Source organism: Emydura macquarii, unplaced genomic scaffold (genome assembly GCF_026122565.2).
Source record: "Emydura macquarii macquarii isolate MOO-44397 ecotype Brisbane River unplaced genomic scaffold, CSIRO-AGI_Emac_v2 contig_2676, whole genome shotgun sequence".
NCBI lineage: Eukaryota > Metazoa > Chordata > Testudines > Chelidae > Emydura > Emydura macquarii.
The window spans coordinates 17478261-17493623 of record NW_027132813.1 but is presented as its reverse complement, the minus strand read 5'-3'; the positions used below and the strand labels follow the sequence as shown (position 1 = coordinate 17493623).

At 42.5% G+C, this 15363-nt stretch overlaps 1 protein-coding gene across 2 annotated transcripts in view; it reads left to right on the top strand.

Moving 5' to 3' along the window:
- The window catches only part of SMYD2 (SET and MYND domain containing 2), a 42647-nt gene extending 27899 nt beyond the window's left edge, over positions 1-14748 (top strand). For both annotated transcript variants that reach the window (XM_067564970.1, XM_067564971.1), the window contains exons 8-12: positions 103-213; positions 4889-5009; positions 9015-9189; positions 10671-10779; positions 14338-14748. In XM_067564970.1, the coding sequence (XP_067421071.1) occupies positions 103-213; positions 4889-5009; positions 9015-9189; positions 10671-10779; positions 14338-14418 (597 nt within the window). In that variant the 3' untranslated portion in view covers positions 14419-14748. The remainder of the gene's footprint in view (positions 1-102; positions 214-4888; positions 5010-9014; positions 9190-10670; positions 10780-14337) is intronic.
- Positions 14749-15363: the final 615 nt, after the last annotated feature.

The following is a 15363-nucleotide window of genomic DNA, read 5'->3' as shown; positions in this document are numbered from 1 at the left end:
TTGAAATATATGGATTGTGTGTATGTGGTGTGTTTATTATAAAATGTGGGTGCACTTTGTTATATGTAATATTTTGATTGATTTGATATGTTTTTTCTCTAGATTTTTACCAGTTATATTGATCTGTTGTACCCTACAGAAGATAGAAATGATCGGTTAAGAGACTCCTATTTCTTTACCTGTGATTGCAGGGAATGCATTACTAAGGAAAAGGTAATATAACAATGGTACAGAAGTATGTTCCTGATGACCTAGCCACATACCTGAGGCTCTCATGCTGTTTTCTATCTGATTAATTAGATTTGGAATGTGGGGAGTGCTTTCTGTCTATGGAACCTTCTTGTACCCTTTCTCTCTCCTGTAACCATGAAGTATCATGGAATATCCTGATAGACACTTGTTCAAAGGTAAAATGAAAACTGTTAGACCCAGGTTGTTGTATTGAATGTCTCCACAAATTGGACCTACATGGCATTTAGCACAGTAATCGGGTTTTTCTGATTTCAGTATTCTTTCCTTCCACCCACCCATATTGTGAAACTCTTTGTTCTTCCTGGCTTTCTAAAGGCGTCCCAGGATTACAAGTATCGGAAGTCCCATTGCAGTTCATGGTATCAATGATGTACTGAATGATTGATTAATTCTGGTCTTTTTTCTGTCAACCGAGAAGTACCACAAGCATTTCACTGGGGGAATTTAGGGTTTGATCATGAACCCATCGATGTCAATCCTGCCTTGCTACTGACTTCAAAGAGCACAGTTGAAAGAGTTAGTTAAAACCTAATTCTGTGCTGAATGGCTCCCACAGCCTGATAATTGGGGATGTTCAACAAACAAATCTCTGCTTAACTGAATTCTCAGACTTGTGCTGCAGCTCAGCTTTAGTGTGACAATGCGTATGTGGCACTAACTATCAGATATGGAAATGATACAAAAGCTAGCCTGACCTTGTGTGTTACCGTTGTTATATGTAGCCTGAGAAAAAGGCAGTGTGATGATAGCTGTCAAAATGAGGTTTTAATAAATGTTCTTTATTAAAGAGAGATTGATTTTTTGTCGTTAGGCAGAAAAAAATAATTTGTCACATATAGTAGGTTACAGGTAACTGTACAGATTCAACCAAGGACCAATATATAGATGGCTTTATTTGAGTCGGAAATGTGCTGTGCTGAGTATCACAATCATCAGGCTGACTGCCTCTCTGATGCCACCTGAGCTCTTTGTGTACACCCTCTTTCAGGTCTTTTGCCTGTAGCTATCTGCTTTCTCAAGGTGATATAACACAATTCTCCGAATCTTAGATCAGGTCCTGGGCTGCAGGCCCCTGTGATCAACCATGATTACTGAGAAGGCTTGACTTCTAGTTAGCACCTGCAGCTCTGTTCCCTCCAGGGCAAATTCAGTGGTGACCTAGAGTCTCATTCAAAACCATGTATTTAATAAAAGCATTTAAGAGAAAACAAGTCTTAAAACGATAAAACAGACAATATGCGTGTCTAGTTTAACCGGCGTCTGTTTTCCACAGAGGGACCCTGTAGGTCTAAGATTATTATAGACCCTTGTGATAGGGTCTACACAAAACAAAGGCAGGTAGGGGGTGAGAACCTTCCCTGCGTGTGGACAGCAAAACCAGTCCCACCCTGACTCAGCTGTGAGAAATCTCAATGAGGGAGAGAGAGAGGGCCCCAGCTGTAGCTAATGAGGGCGAGCCCAAGTGTAAAGAGGGAGGAAGAGGAAGCGAATGGGTAGAAGAGCTCGAGGCTTCGAAAAAGCAATAACTCTTTGCTAGAGGAGTTAGTGCCAGCCTGCCTTTGAGAGACTTACTCCCTCCTGGAAGTATAAGGGAGGTTAGCTAGAGATGAAAGCCTGGAGGACCAAAGGTTTTTTAGGTTTTTGTTTTTGTTTTGTTTTTTTTACTCCTCTTGTTTATGGACTTGGTCTCTTTCTTATTTTGATTTGTGCCACTGCTGCCTACAGCCAGGACTGACCTAGGCTGCTTAAGCTGGGGCTTTGCACAAGGTGAGGTCAGTCACTGCCAACACCCCATCCAAGAGTCTCATTGGTGTAGTCTGTTCCCATAACTCTTGAACTATCTCCCTCCCTCCCCCTCTGAATCTTCTTTCAAAGCTGCTTAGTCCTTTTGATCTCTAAGTTCCCTGCCTGGCACAATAAAGCTCTCATCTTCTTTGGAGGACAGGATGTAGGGTCCTTGAAACTAATAGCTTCGCCCATTGTCTTTCAAATGTGAGCCTGGACGTTCTTATCTGGGATCATTGTGTTGCTTTCCTGCTTGTTCTTCCCATAGTCCCCACTGACTTCAAGCATTATAGACCTTATAATAAATATTCTACAACCCCCAATAGAAATTAGTTTCTCATTAACTAGGTAAACATATCAGTTGTCTTAGATTTTTATATAGCAGCTCCATGACCATCATACTCAGTTTTCTGAAATATAAATATAGGGTGAAATCCTGCTCCTGTTGAAGTCAATGGGAGTTTTCCACTAGTATCAGTGGAGCTGGGATTTCACTTGGAGCATTCAACAGTGTACCACTCACAGATCAACCTGTCATTTTACCTCTTATGAAAATATCTACAGTCAAAAGGACATGAAGGGGAAGTATGAACTAGGATTCGTTTTCCATTGAATTAAGTTTCTCGGTGGGACTAAAGTGTCTGGGTTTTTAATATGGGAATTTAGAAAAGTTATGTCAAGTAAGCAGTGAAACGTCCTATTTTGAAGTTCTTTAGTGACTGAAGGTGTAACCAGTTACTACAGTGATGGGCACTTTACAAATGTGTGTAAAAAGAATTCTGGAAAACTCAAGTTTATTGACAAAGGAGAGCGATTTCAGATGAGCAGATCAAGCAAATACGGAACAGTGGACAAAATCTGCTGTTGCATCTATGCAACCCCACTGAAGGCAATGGGGCCAGACTGATTAAAATTCTATGTCCTGTGTTACTCAAGAGGTGAAACTAGATGATCATAATGGTCTGCCTGGCCTTAAGATCTGTGAAATCCCTAGTGTAACTGAAAGCAGAATTTGGTCCTATGTCCCTTTAATTTTAAATGATTGGAAAGGTGAATTTAGAAAAATTTAGCTGGATTTTTACCCCCCAGAAGTTTGATTAGTTCTAGTCATGCAAGATGCTCTGCATGTATGATAGAACGTTGTTAATCTATACTTCGTTAGTCTGCATGTTATAATGAACACACAACTGGCAATCTTCTCCCCACCTCTCAAAGGCCATTGCGGAAAAACTAAATGAATTCTTTGCATCGGTCTTCACGACTGAGGCAGTGAGGGAGATTCCGACACATTCTTTTTAGGTGACAAATCTGAGGAACTGTCCCAGATTGAGGTGTCAATAGAGGAGGTTTTGGAACGAACTGATAAATTAAACAGTAATAAATCACCAGGACCAGATGGTACTCACCCAAGAGTTCTGAAGGAATTCAAATGTGAAATTGCAGAACTACTAACTGTGGTACGTAACCTATCATGTAAATCAGCTTCTTTACCAGATGACTGGAGGATAGCTAATGTGATGCCAATTTTTAAAAAAGGCTCCAAAGGTGATTCTGGCAATTACAGGCTGGTAAGCCTAACTCTAGTACCAGGCAAATTGGTTGAAACGATAGTAAAAAACAGAATTATCAAACATCTAGATGAACACAATTTGTTGGAGAAGAGTCAACTTCGTTTTTCTAAAGGGAAATCATGCCTCACTAAGCTACTAGAATTCTTTGAGGGCATCAACAAGCATGGAGATAAGGGTGATCCAGTGGATACAGTGCACTTAGATTTTCAAAAAGCTTTGACCAGCTCCCTCACCAAAGACTCTGAAGCAAAGTAAGCTGTCATGGGATAAGAGGGAAGGTCCTCTCCTGGATCAGTAAATGGTTAGAAAATAGGAAACAAAGGGTAGGAATAAAAGGTCAGTTTTCAGAATGGAGAGAGGTAAATAGTGGTGTCTGTACTGGGACCATTGGCCACTGTCAGAAGACTGCATACTGGGCTAGATGGACTACTGGTCCGAACCAGTATGGCCCTTCTTATGTTATTACATAGCAAGGACCAAGAGGCTTCTGATGCCAGTAGTTCCTGCTTTAGATTGAACTGGAGCTCACACTAGAGGCTTCTAAAAACCCAACATCATAAGGCAGCAGTTCAGAGCTTTTGAAATTAAGAATACCTTGTAGCTTCCAAAGCTCAGTTCTTTTTGTAACCCTAACTGAGGACACACCACAGCCTTCCTGGAGAGGGGCAACTGACCTTCAAGGTGTGCTTGTATTAGATGAGGAAGCCATTGTGGAAATAATGAGAGCAAGGAATAGTTTTCTGGTCTGTAGTGTTATAGCATTACCACAAACCAGCACTGTTTTTGCCACATCATCACACACAGCATTATAGCCTTGGTTGTAGTAGTGTAGTTCTCGTTCTTCTGAGGCACCTATCTTATGGTGCCTAGCACTCTGAGAGATCAGGGGGTTTTGAGTCCTGTCCTGTGGCAGTGCCTTGTATAATGGGAGAAACTATGGAAGCTGGATCTGAGTTGAAGACCTTATTGCAGTTACTGCATCGAGCTGGTACAACTGATATTTATAAAACACCTTGGGATAGCTCTTGCCTATGGACATAGTCATCATCCAGGAGTTTGCAAGCTCAGAGCATTCCAATCGAAGACTTAGGAAAAAAGTTACAGAGGAATAGCCACTTTATCTGTTTTCTCCCCTAAGGATTTCAGTAGTTTCTTTGTGGGAGCCTAAAATTCCAACTGTACTTTTTTATTTATTTTATGTAGCTTTTAAACTTTGTGTGGATGTGCCTTTGCTTGTGAGGTTTGGAATTACATTTGTAACTCTCATGTGCTTCCTTCAGGACAAAGATAAATTGGAAATCCGCAAACTGAATGAACCTCCATCAGCAGAAACTGTCCAAGACATGATCAGATATGCCCGAAATGTGATTGAGGAATTCAGGAGAGCCAAACACTACAAATATATCCTTTTCCTTGCCTCCCTTTTGTCCCTGCTGGCTTGTTTTGCAAGTTTAAATCTTTGATATTATGATGCTCATTCCTTTTAGACTCCTTCCTCCCCCCATGCACTTCTGAAGGCAGTTAGAAACTAGACAGTCTTGTTCTTCTCTTTGTTTCCGAAGAGAGAATTTTCTCTGGAGTGTGTGTGCACGCATGTATGCGAGGGATTGTCAGAACATTGTGTTTCTGCCTTCTCTTTGCTGAAGAATGTTTGTTTCCCTTTGGACTGAAAATGTTTCCTGTTTTGAGTCAGGGACATTTTAACAGGCAGAAAATATTCAAGTAGATCCACCACATCCCAGAGTTGGATGGCTTTTTGGCCAATCTGTTTGTGCAAAAGTCAATACTTTTAAAGACATAATGGATGGAAAAATAGAGAACTGAGCCAGCAGCAGGATGATTTTAAAGCCCTTAAAATGTCAAAGCAGTTTGGAAGGTTAGTGGTGCTAGTTACAGAGAGTCTGGTTTTACTGACCTGAAGTTAAGGACCAGTCCAATGGACAGCAGTGGCTATGGTTAGCCAAGGCATACAGGTTAATTGCTCATTATCAGATTCCTTCCATTGGTATCCGGGGCAAGTCTGTGTCAGTTGAGCTTTTTTTTTTTTTTTTTTTTTTTTTTTAGTATTACATCTGAGTCAGCTTCAGCAGGGTGCGCTCAATGGACTTTCACCCACTTATAATAGGTCTGGATTTGGCCTTCTGGCTGCACCTGCCCCTATTGTCACACATGTCTGGGGACTTGACACCAGAATCAATGGATGGGGAGGTAGTAGGGGTCAATGGTTGATGTTAATGGGTCTCCCTAGCTGAACTCAGCAATGTCAAAGGCCATGTAAGGTCTGAAGATACAATAGAATAGTCTTGATAGTGAACATTTTTGTAGGGAGGGAAGCAATGGCTACATGATTGTAATTACGCAGTCTCTCTGTACTTGTGTAACACAGGGGGTTGAAGCATCTCTGTAGAACAGCAGCTGTAAGCACCGTAGAGCCTATAAAAATAAAACTGAGCTGAGCCTGCACACTGAGCCTGGTGTTGCAGCGGAGAAGATAGGTGTGGCCCATAGAAATCTGTTTCCACTGATAATTACATTGTGAACTCTTCAGGGCAGAGATTGTGTCTTAGAATCATAGAATCATAGAATATTAGAGTTGGAAGGGACCTCAGGAGGTCATCTAGTCCAACCCCCTGCTCAAAGCAGGACTAACCTCTGCTATATCATCCCAACCAGGGCTTTGTCAAGCCGCAGCTTAAAAACCTCTAAGGATGGAGATTCCACCACCTCCCTAGGTAACCCATTCCAGTGCTTCACCACCCTCCTAGTAAAAAACTTTTTCCTAATGTCCAACCTAGACCTCCCTCCCTGCAACTTGAGACCGTTGCTCCTTGTTCTGTCATCTGCCACCACCGAGAACAGCCTAGCCCCATCCTCCCTAGAACCCCCTTTCAGGTAGTTAAAGGCCGCTATCAAATCCCCCCTCACTCTTCTCTTTTGCAGACTAAACAAGCCCAGTTCCCTCAGCCTCTCCTCATAAGTCCTGTGCTCCAGCCCCCTAATCATTTTTGTTGCCCTCCGCTGGACTCTCTCCAACTTGTCCACATCCTTTTTGTATTGGGGGGCCCAAAACTGGACACAATATTCTAAATGCGGCCTCACCAATGCCGAATAGAGGGGAATAATCACTTCCCGTGACCTGCTAGCAATGCCCCTCCTAATGCAGCCCAATATGCCATTGGCCTTCTTGCCAACCAGAGCACACTGCTGACTCATATCCAGCTTTTTATCCACCGTTACCCCCAGGTCCTTTTCTGCAGAGCTGCTGCCCAGCTCGTCGGTCCCCAGTCTATAGCTGTGCATGGGATTCTTTCTTCCTAAGTGGAGGACTCTGCACTTTTCTTTGTTGAACCTCATTAGATTTCTTTTGGCCCAATCCTCCAGTTTGTTTAGGTCACTCTGTATCCTATCCCTACCTTGCAGGGTATCTACCACTCCCCCCAGCTTAGTGTCGTCCGCAAACTTGCTGAGGGTGCAATCTACCCCATCCTCCAGATCATTAATAAAGATGTTGAACAAAACCGGCCCCAGGACTGACCCCTGGGGAACTCCGCTTGTGACCGGTTGCCAGCTAGACATGGAGCCATTGATCACTACTCGTTGAGCCCTATGCTCTAGCCAGTTCACTATCCATTTTATAGTCCTTTCATCCAACCCATACTTCTTTAACTTGCTGATAAGAATACTGTGAGAAACCGTATCAAAAGCTTTGCTAAAGTCAAGGTATATCACATCCACCGCCTTCCCTACATCCACAGAGCCAGTCACCTCATCATAGAAAGCAATCAGGTTGGTCAGGCATGTGTGTTGCACAGAACCATTCCCAGATTGTGACTGGGATCTGCGTTTGCTAGTGCAATGTAAGTATTGAATATAACCATGAACGAAAACCCTTCAAAAGGCTTTTAAAACTAGATGGTGGGTTTGTTTGTATTTTTAACCTTAAAAACGAAAAGCATGCTTGAGCAGTTTAACCATCCACCTGACATCCTGTGAGAGAGGAGCACAGAGCAGACCCAAACAGAGATCATCTGATGGTCACATTAAGAACAAGCGGGACGTACTATAAATTGAGGGAAGACCAGAAATGACAGGTAAATACCATTGAATAGTGAAGGCGAGGAAGGTTTTAACATTAGTAGATTATGGAACTTAAAAACACAAACTTTTTTTCTTTAAAAAGAAAATTACTCTTGGAATGCTCAGAAGGGGAGTATGTGTGTGCGCGTGCGCGAAAGAGAGAAATGTGTGTGTAATTCCAGAGCTCTTCAAAGTGCTCTACAAACACTAATCCTTACAACGCCCTTGGGAAGGAGGCAAGTACTGTCTCATCCCTTGGATGAACTGGAGCGTGGAAAGGTGACATAGCACGGCCAGCTTGCAAGTCTGTGACACAGCCAGCATTAAACGAGGGAGTTCCTGTCTCTTGGTTGTAGGCTCAGTCTGCTAGATCTCACTGCCTCTCTGCATGAGAGAGACTCCACATGGTAATGAAAGATTTGTGCAACTGCCAAAATATTTCCCACTGACTGCTGTTAAAAATAACATCTAGGGAAATCCTGGGCTTCATTGAAGTCAATGGGAGTTTTACCATTGACATCAGTGGGGCTGAGATTTCACTCTAGGTGTCTGCAGTCACAAGTGCTGAATGTGTTAGGGACACAGCACCACACTCAACACCAAATCTTTGGTGTTCATCTAATGATGAAATTGAGACCATTGCTGCTTGGGTTCCTGTTTTGCACTTCACAGAGTACGCTAGGGTCCTGAAGTAGCACAGGCTCTTTATAGTGCTTAGTCTTTTGGGAGCAGAAGAAGAAATAACTTTTGTCGCTCACTGTAGGTGTAGGGCATTGCTGAGAGAAATCTTATGTAGAGGATGTGAAAGCACTTATGGGTGTGACGTTGAAACATAGGGACATGCAGCTGTACCTCCTGACCAGATGCGGTTTGTAGTCCCCCATAGCCTGTGGCCCAAGACCTTGTCTCAGACTTGATGCAGAGATGGGGAATTTGTGCAGGGGCAATTCTGCAAGAGTTGTGAGACATTCCACTCTTGTCTAGCCACTGCTGCCACACTGCACCACGCATCCCCCCCTTCCCCAAAGTACATCAGCTCTAGTGCAAGAAAACCACTCAGGTCTCAAGGCTGGGTTTGCAGGTCTGACAGTTGCCGGGGGGGAGGAGCCATGTAAACTGAGCCATGCAGACACCTAGATTTGCTGAGACTTGGAACCGCTTGATGCCATTTTCAATAATCTCATTTTCAAAGAAGAGCTGGTACCTAAAGAAAAGTTTCTCAAAAACATTCTTTACTGGACAACCATAAGGGTGAGTATCCTCAAGCTGTGTAATGCAGGTATGAAATGAGTGGTTTCCAACTATATGTGTTCCTTGACTCCACTGTACCCCCAAGTGAATTACTGGAGGTTTGTGAACTTAGTCTGGACAAGATGGGCTCCGTGTTTGAAGACAATAATGTTTATATGCTACATATGATGTATCAGGCCATGGGAGTCTGTCTGTACACGCAAGACTGGGATGGTGCTTTGCGCTATGGGCAAAAAATTATCAAACCATACAGGTAAACTTATGAGCTTTTATTTTTAATTACATAATGCATTAAGTTGGACACGTTTAAACAAAACATAGGGGCAGGCATCTCTAATCTGATTGCACACTGTGTATAAATACGCTGTACAGTAGTGCATGTTCATGGCCTGCTTTAGAAGCACCTGCAGGACCAGATTCAGATAGTATTTACATTGATCAGAATAGGGCCAGGGTATTAACAATTCTTGGCTCTCTGCAAATTCCTGCCACGAAATCACAGGATCTATTTACATCCCCATGTCTTTCCTTATATTGGTGACTGTACTAATCTTCCTTAGTTAATGAAATGTGATCATCTCTAATGTCATTTTGATAGCTTGCCTAAATGTAATTTTTTAATCTTAACCCTGTCTGAATACTGTAGTTAATATCCTGGCCCTTGCATATTAATATAGATTCCAGCTGGTTCACTCCATCCATCAGCACCTGTGGTAAATGGTTATCACAAGGCTTTTGTCCTATTGAATGGACAGGGCAGCAGAGAGAGCTGCAGTTGAACTCTGCTCCTCTTGATTCAAAGATTGAGCTTGTCAACTTCTTGATATCTTTGGCTACCACTCCCCTGGAGCGTGTGCCTGAGAGACTGCAAAGTCGGGTCTCTTGCATGGGGATGGGCTAGTGCAGCAGAGCTAGAGCCACCCAGATGTTACTTTTGAGAGGAAAAAATAATATTCCGTGTCTGGTTTCTTTTCTGAGCTGTGCTTATGTAGCTTGTTACAGACCGTACATTACGCAGGTGTCTGACCTTGCCGCAGGTCTCCCCAAGAACTTCTCATCTTGAGGTGTAATTTTCTCATCAGCTCAGGGAGTGCAAGTGAACCTCTCCCTTGGGAGAGGATGCCAGTGTAAAGTCATAGATCAGCTGGCAGGATGCTGTGAGAGAGCCAGCACATTCTCCCTGGGGCCCAAATAGTATTTATCATCCCTGTGACTAGCCCAGCTTCCATTGGCTTGGAGCCTGACATTCCAGGTTAGCTGCTGAATTTAATTCCTGCAGTTTATAGTTCAGTTTGCTGCAACTGCAGAGCTGCATTCAAAATACGTATTCTGTATATGCCCTGCCCATGTCACAGATATACACACACTGTACATTGAATGCTGACAGTGCGCCACTTTGGAATAAGAAGAATCTTTAAGGGATGAGGTGGTGTGGGGATCCACAGCCTGTCACCCTTTTATTTTGCCAGATTAAAGCCAGTGACTGAAACTCACTGCCACCTGATGGCTGTTCAGTGGCTAGTTTTGGGTGAAATGAATGTTGGGGTCTCAGTCCGATTCTCACAAACAATAGGTACTGGTGAGTGGCAGCCATAGCAGAGAGGGCAAGGATTGAATGGGCAGGGCGAATGAGCCAGCTTCCCACCCCTAGAACCAGGGGCAGGGAGAGGGCTTGTGGGGAAATGCTGTGAAACTTGTTGCAGGATCTGATTAAGCAAAATCTTTCTTTCGCAGTAAGCATTATCCTTTATACTCTCTGAATGTTGCCTCCATGTGGCTGAAGTTAGGGAGGCTTTATATGGGACTGGAAAACAGAACTGCTGGAGTTAAGGCTCTAAAAAAGGTATTTCTACCCTTACCCAGTCAGTAATTATAGCAATTGTAGTCAGGCATGTGTTCACTGACATGTTAACCATTTCTTAACCAATGAATGACTTGCTAGAAAATATGCCTTGTTGTATTTAGTCACTTGATTTTAATCCTCTCCTTAATTCAGTGCGTCTTTATAAAAAGATGCAATGCAATTTTTCATCATTTCACTGTATCTGTGTTATGCAAAGGAGCTCTTTCCTGATCTTTTCACAATGGATACTTCAGAATCAAAATTGTACAGTATGTATGTAACATTCCCTGCATGTTCCCTTCATTGGGGCAAACTTCCACTTCAGATAGAGAAATAACTGGGTGCAGTGCATTTCATTATATATGCTTGTTGAATGAGTTGTGTATCTTCCCTACACCGCATTCGCGCCCCCAATCCTTGCCCCTGAAGCATATCACACTTTATTTCTATGGTTCATTAATTGTTGAGTTGTTCAAAAATTGAACATGTTTCTGGCTCTCACTCATTCTGGAATAGGACACAGGCAAATTAATTTTCATTAGCTGGGTTGAATTTTTAATGCATATTATAGATTATATTGTGCTGTGATAGTATATCCTTCACATTTTCCCCCCGTTTTTTTCTTTTTTTTTTTTTTTTCCTCCCCCTCTTCTCTCATTACTGTGCCATAATATGTTTCATGATACTCTCTTCCCCCTGTTTTTGGATACATACACTCCTGTATGCAAGTCAATACCTTTTTAGTTTCTTTAACCTCAATGACTTTTTGTTGTACTTACTACTATGGTCTGGAATTCCATTATTTTTATATGGGGAGAGGAGGCGGGTTAGCGAAAACAGATTTGAGCCAGCATTAATGGAGACATCCAGCCATGGTGATGAGTGCTACATGAACCTGTGTAGATTATTTTAAATGTATTTTTTTTAAACTAAATTTAATGTTACTGTTCTTTGGTATTAAATGAGAATCTGCCTGGGTGTTGTATCAATCAGAATGCAAACAGTGTAGGTAAATCTATTGGGACACTTAGCTTCCCAACATAAATATATTTTTCTAATGACTCACCTCCAAAAATCACCTACAGCAACCCTTGAACAAACTGGCAAAAGCATCCCAGATAGGGGTGCTACATCCTGAGACTTCTTAGAAAACAAAACAATTGTCTTTGCAAATATCTCAGACAAGATCTTTAGATTTCATTCTTTGGGTGAAATGGAAAAACTGGGGTTGTTGTAGCTATTCAGGTAGAAGCTAATCTCTTGCCAGAAAGAATAGGGAATAATCCTAGTCAATATTCCCTCAGTAAAATAGGTTGTGGCATCTAAGGTGTTCTGAGCTCTTATTCCATGGTGTTTCGCTGTAAGAGTAGTGTGCCCAGCCATTTGATAGCATCGTCACCAGCCAGGAGAAGACTGCCGTCAAAGTAAGTCAGTGCGTACTCATCAAGGATATGCAAGATAACCTGCGGTTGACCGCATTGACACTGTGGGTTGTTAGAGAAAGCCCATTTGAAGAGGTGGGCCACCCAGTTGTTTGAAACTAGTTCAGGGATGACCACAGGTGCCTTGGCAGTTCAAAACCTGGTGGGCAAGTGATTGGGTCGGTGATGAGAGAGTGATTAACGATGGTCATCACTGACCACTCATAACGCCTAGCAGATTCCACAATCATGGCCTGTGGTGGCATAAGTGAGCATAAAGGGCAGCTAGAAGACAGGCAAACTGGCAAGTAGTTGAAGAGGTCTGAGTACAGAGGCAAGTCCCTGTTCTCATGGCTCTTGGCCAGGAGTATGATGGAGGCCTCTTCACGGTGAACATGGGGTGGTGCTAGGTGACTAAGTATTGGCAGCCATGGCAACAGAGTTGCACGTAAAGTCCCACTAACAATGTGCATAGCTTTGTTATGCTCTACAGTGACTAGCCTCGTGTGAGACGAGCAACACCAGACAGGAGCACAGTACTCTGCTGTTGAATAGCAGAGGACAACGGCTGATGTTCTAAGCATCTGGGCATGTACATCTGAGGTCTGAGCAAGTCGTTCTAAGTGCTCACTTTGGGTGCTGTCTTCTTTAACTGGTTGGAGTACTTCAATGACCTTACCAATGTCAAGCTGAGGTGAACCGGATTTGGGTCATGCTGTAAGAATTGGCCATTTATGAAAATATCTAATTTGTGGCTTGCGCTTGCATTATGTAGATGAAATATACTAGAAACTGTCTTGGAAAAGCTTGGCTGCAGGTGCCATAGATTGCAGTAGTCTGCCATGAGCTTCATATCCTCATTCAGGACCTTGTTAATTTCTGAGGAGGACTGAGTTTGATAGCTGCAGCAGATGATGTTGACACAGATAAACTTGTGAGAGAGATGCTGACAAGTTAATATACATATTGAACAGTAGTGGTGAAAGAACTGAACCTTGAGGAAGACTGTTAATCTGGCACTTGCAGGAACTGCAACCATCGCCCATCTGTACTCTTAACCGCCTATTGTGGAGGAAGAGCTCTATTACTTTGACCACACAACACGGGACAGCTTGAGAGAGTTTACACAGAAGGCCTCTGTGCCAAACCCTGTCATAAGCAGCAGTCAAATCCAGGAAGATAGTTCCAGTCTTTAGATTTTGTTGAAAACGGTTGGCTTCACGGTGGCTTCTGCCCTTGGCAAAGTTTGGTCTTAAACTCTCCACTAACTGACTGTCTCCACCCACATACCTGTGCACACCACTCCTCCACTCTGACTTTCTTCTCTGTCCTCTCTATTGCACCTAAGTCTTTTTTTTTTTTTTTTTTTTTTTTTTTTCCTGCTGCCCTTTCCTTTCTGGATCGTCTCCCTCAATTCTCACTTCAAAACCCTATTTTTCTATTAAACACACTTTAAAGCAGTTTGGACATTGTCACTGGAACAAACTGGTTTTTTCAGATTTTAAATGCCTGGGGGTAGGAGTGTCTCTTTTTAGATAAGGTTGTAGACCCACCTCATACAATAGGCGCCTGATCCTGACTAGTGCCTCTGCATCTTATTGCAGTATAAATATCTAAGTCTCAGCACTCTTTTCCTCTCTGATGTGTTGTTTGATTACTTGATTATGTGCTGGTGGGAGCGACTGAGTGGTCTAAGGCATCAGACTTGAAACATCTGATCCTGTTATGTTCACTCTAGCTTTTTTGACTTTCTGAGGTCAATAAATTGGATCCCAAGCAACTCAGCATGGGCATAGAATAGGATGATAGGAGTTGAGCTCATCTCTCTGGAACATATGTCAAAATATTTCCTACCCTACTCCTAAACTTGCAACTTTCTACCCTAGAGTTGGCAGCATTGCCTCTGGCGCTGTATGTATGTAGTTTTGAAAAGTGCTTTGGGACCCTTCAGGATGAAAGATGCTGTTTGAATGTAAAATGTATTCTATAAAATGATATTCAAACTGTTTCCTGTGGGGTAGATAACTTTAAGGGGACAATAGCAAGAGGTGTCAAACTGTTCCAAACCCCTGAGGAGAACACTTCTAGTCTAGTGCTAAATATGAATCAATTATGTGAATATTTTTTCCTTTCACAGGCAATTGCTATCATGGAAATAGCACACGGGAAAGATCATCCATACATTTCAGAGATCAAAAATGAATTCAAGGACCACTGAGCCTCTGACTCTATGCAATCCTTCTACCTTTATTTAAAAAATGGAAACCTACAGGAGTGCTTTGAAAATTGCTATGGTATGAAAGCTTTTCTGTACTATAAGTAATATGAGGAAATGTGCAATTCGGCCTTGCATCTTGCATTCCTTAAGGCTTATGCAAAACAGCTTGCACCTTCACAAATTTTCAAATGTTTTTTTTAAAAAGGAAATGCCATGGTTTCATACAATTATGCCTTTGACAGAGCATGTGCAGAAATGACCAATTTTTTTCTCTATAAATTTTAATGTATTAGCTGTGTAAACTAAATAAAAGTGGTACATCCTTATGGCCCTACTTGTTTGCTTCCTGATTTCCCTAATTCTGTGACAAGCTTTCTCTCTGAATAATTGAATAGTGAAAGCTGCTCCTTTTTCTATCTTTTGGGGTTTGAAAATAAAATACCTATTCCTACCAATTTTACTCCATTTAAAAAACACTGAACTTAAGAGTTCCTTTACCTGAACTGTGTGCCCCCACCCCAATGTTAACTTCATCTCAGAAGGGTTGTAGGCACAGTAACAGCTTCTATGAAGGTAGCGCACATAGGCCTGTGTCCACAAGCTGGGGTACACCCTCTGTTACAGGTGCTACCTTGGCCTTCAGCCTATGCAACTCTACTAGATTTCCAGTTCAGTTGGTTTGGAGGATGAAGTTAGGGAAGGGAAGATGCCAAAGGAAAACAGCAGCAACTTACCAATTTTTTGGAACCTAGCCTTCGGGGTTCCAAACCCCACAGATACACTGGCTGGGCATGAAATGAGCTGGTCTGAAGTGGAAGTTCCTTGCCTTGTTACAACAAGTCCTTTGCTTCCAGAGGATCACACAGAGCTGCTGACAGAGGTGCTAGAACATCTTTGCCCGCCAGGTAGTGAGCTAGATACCAATTTGCACCTGTGGGGTTTGGA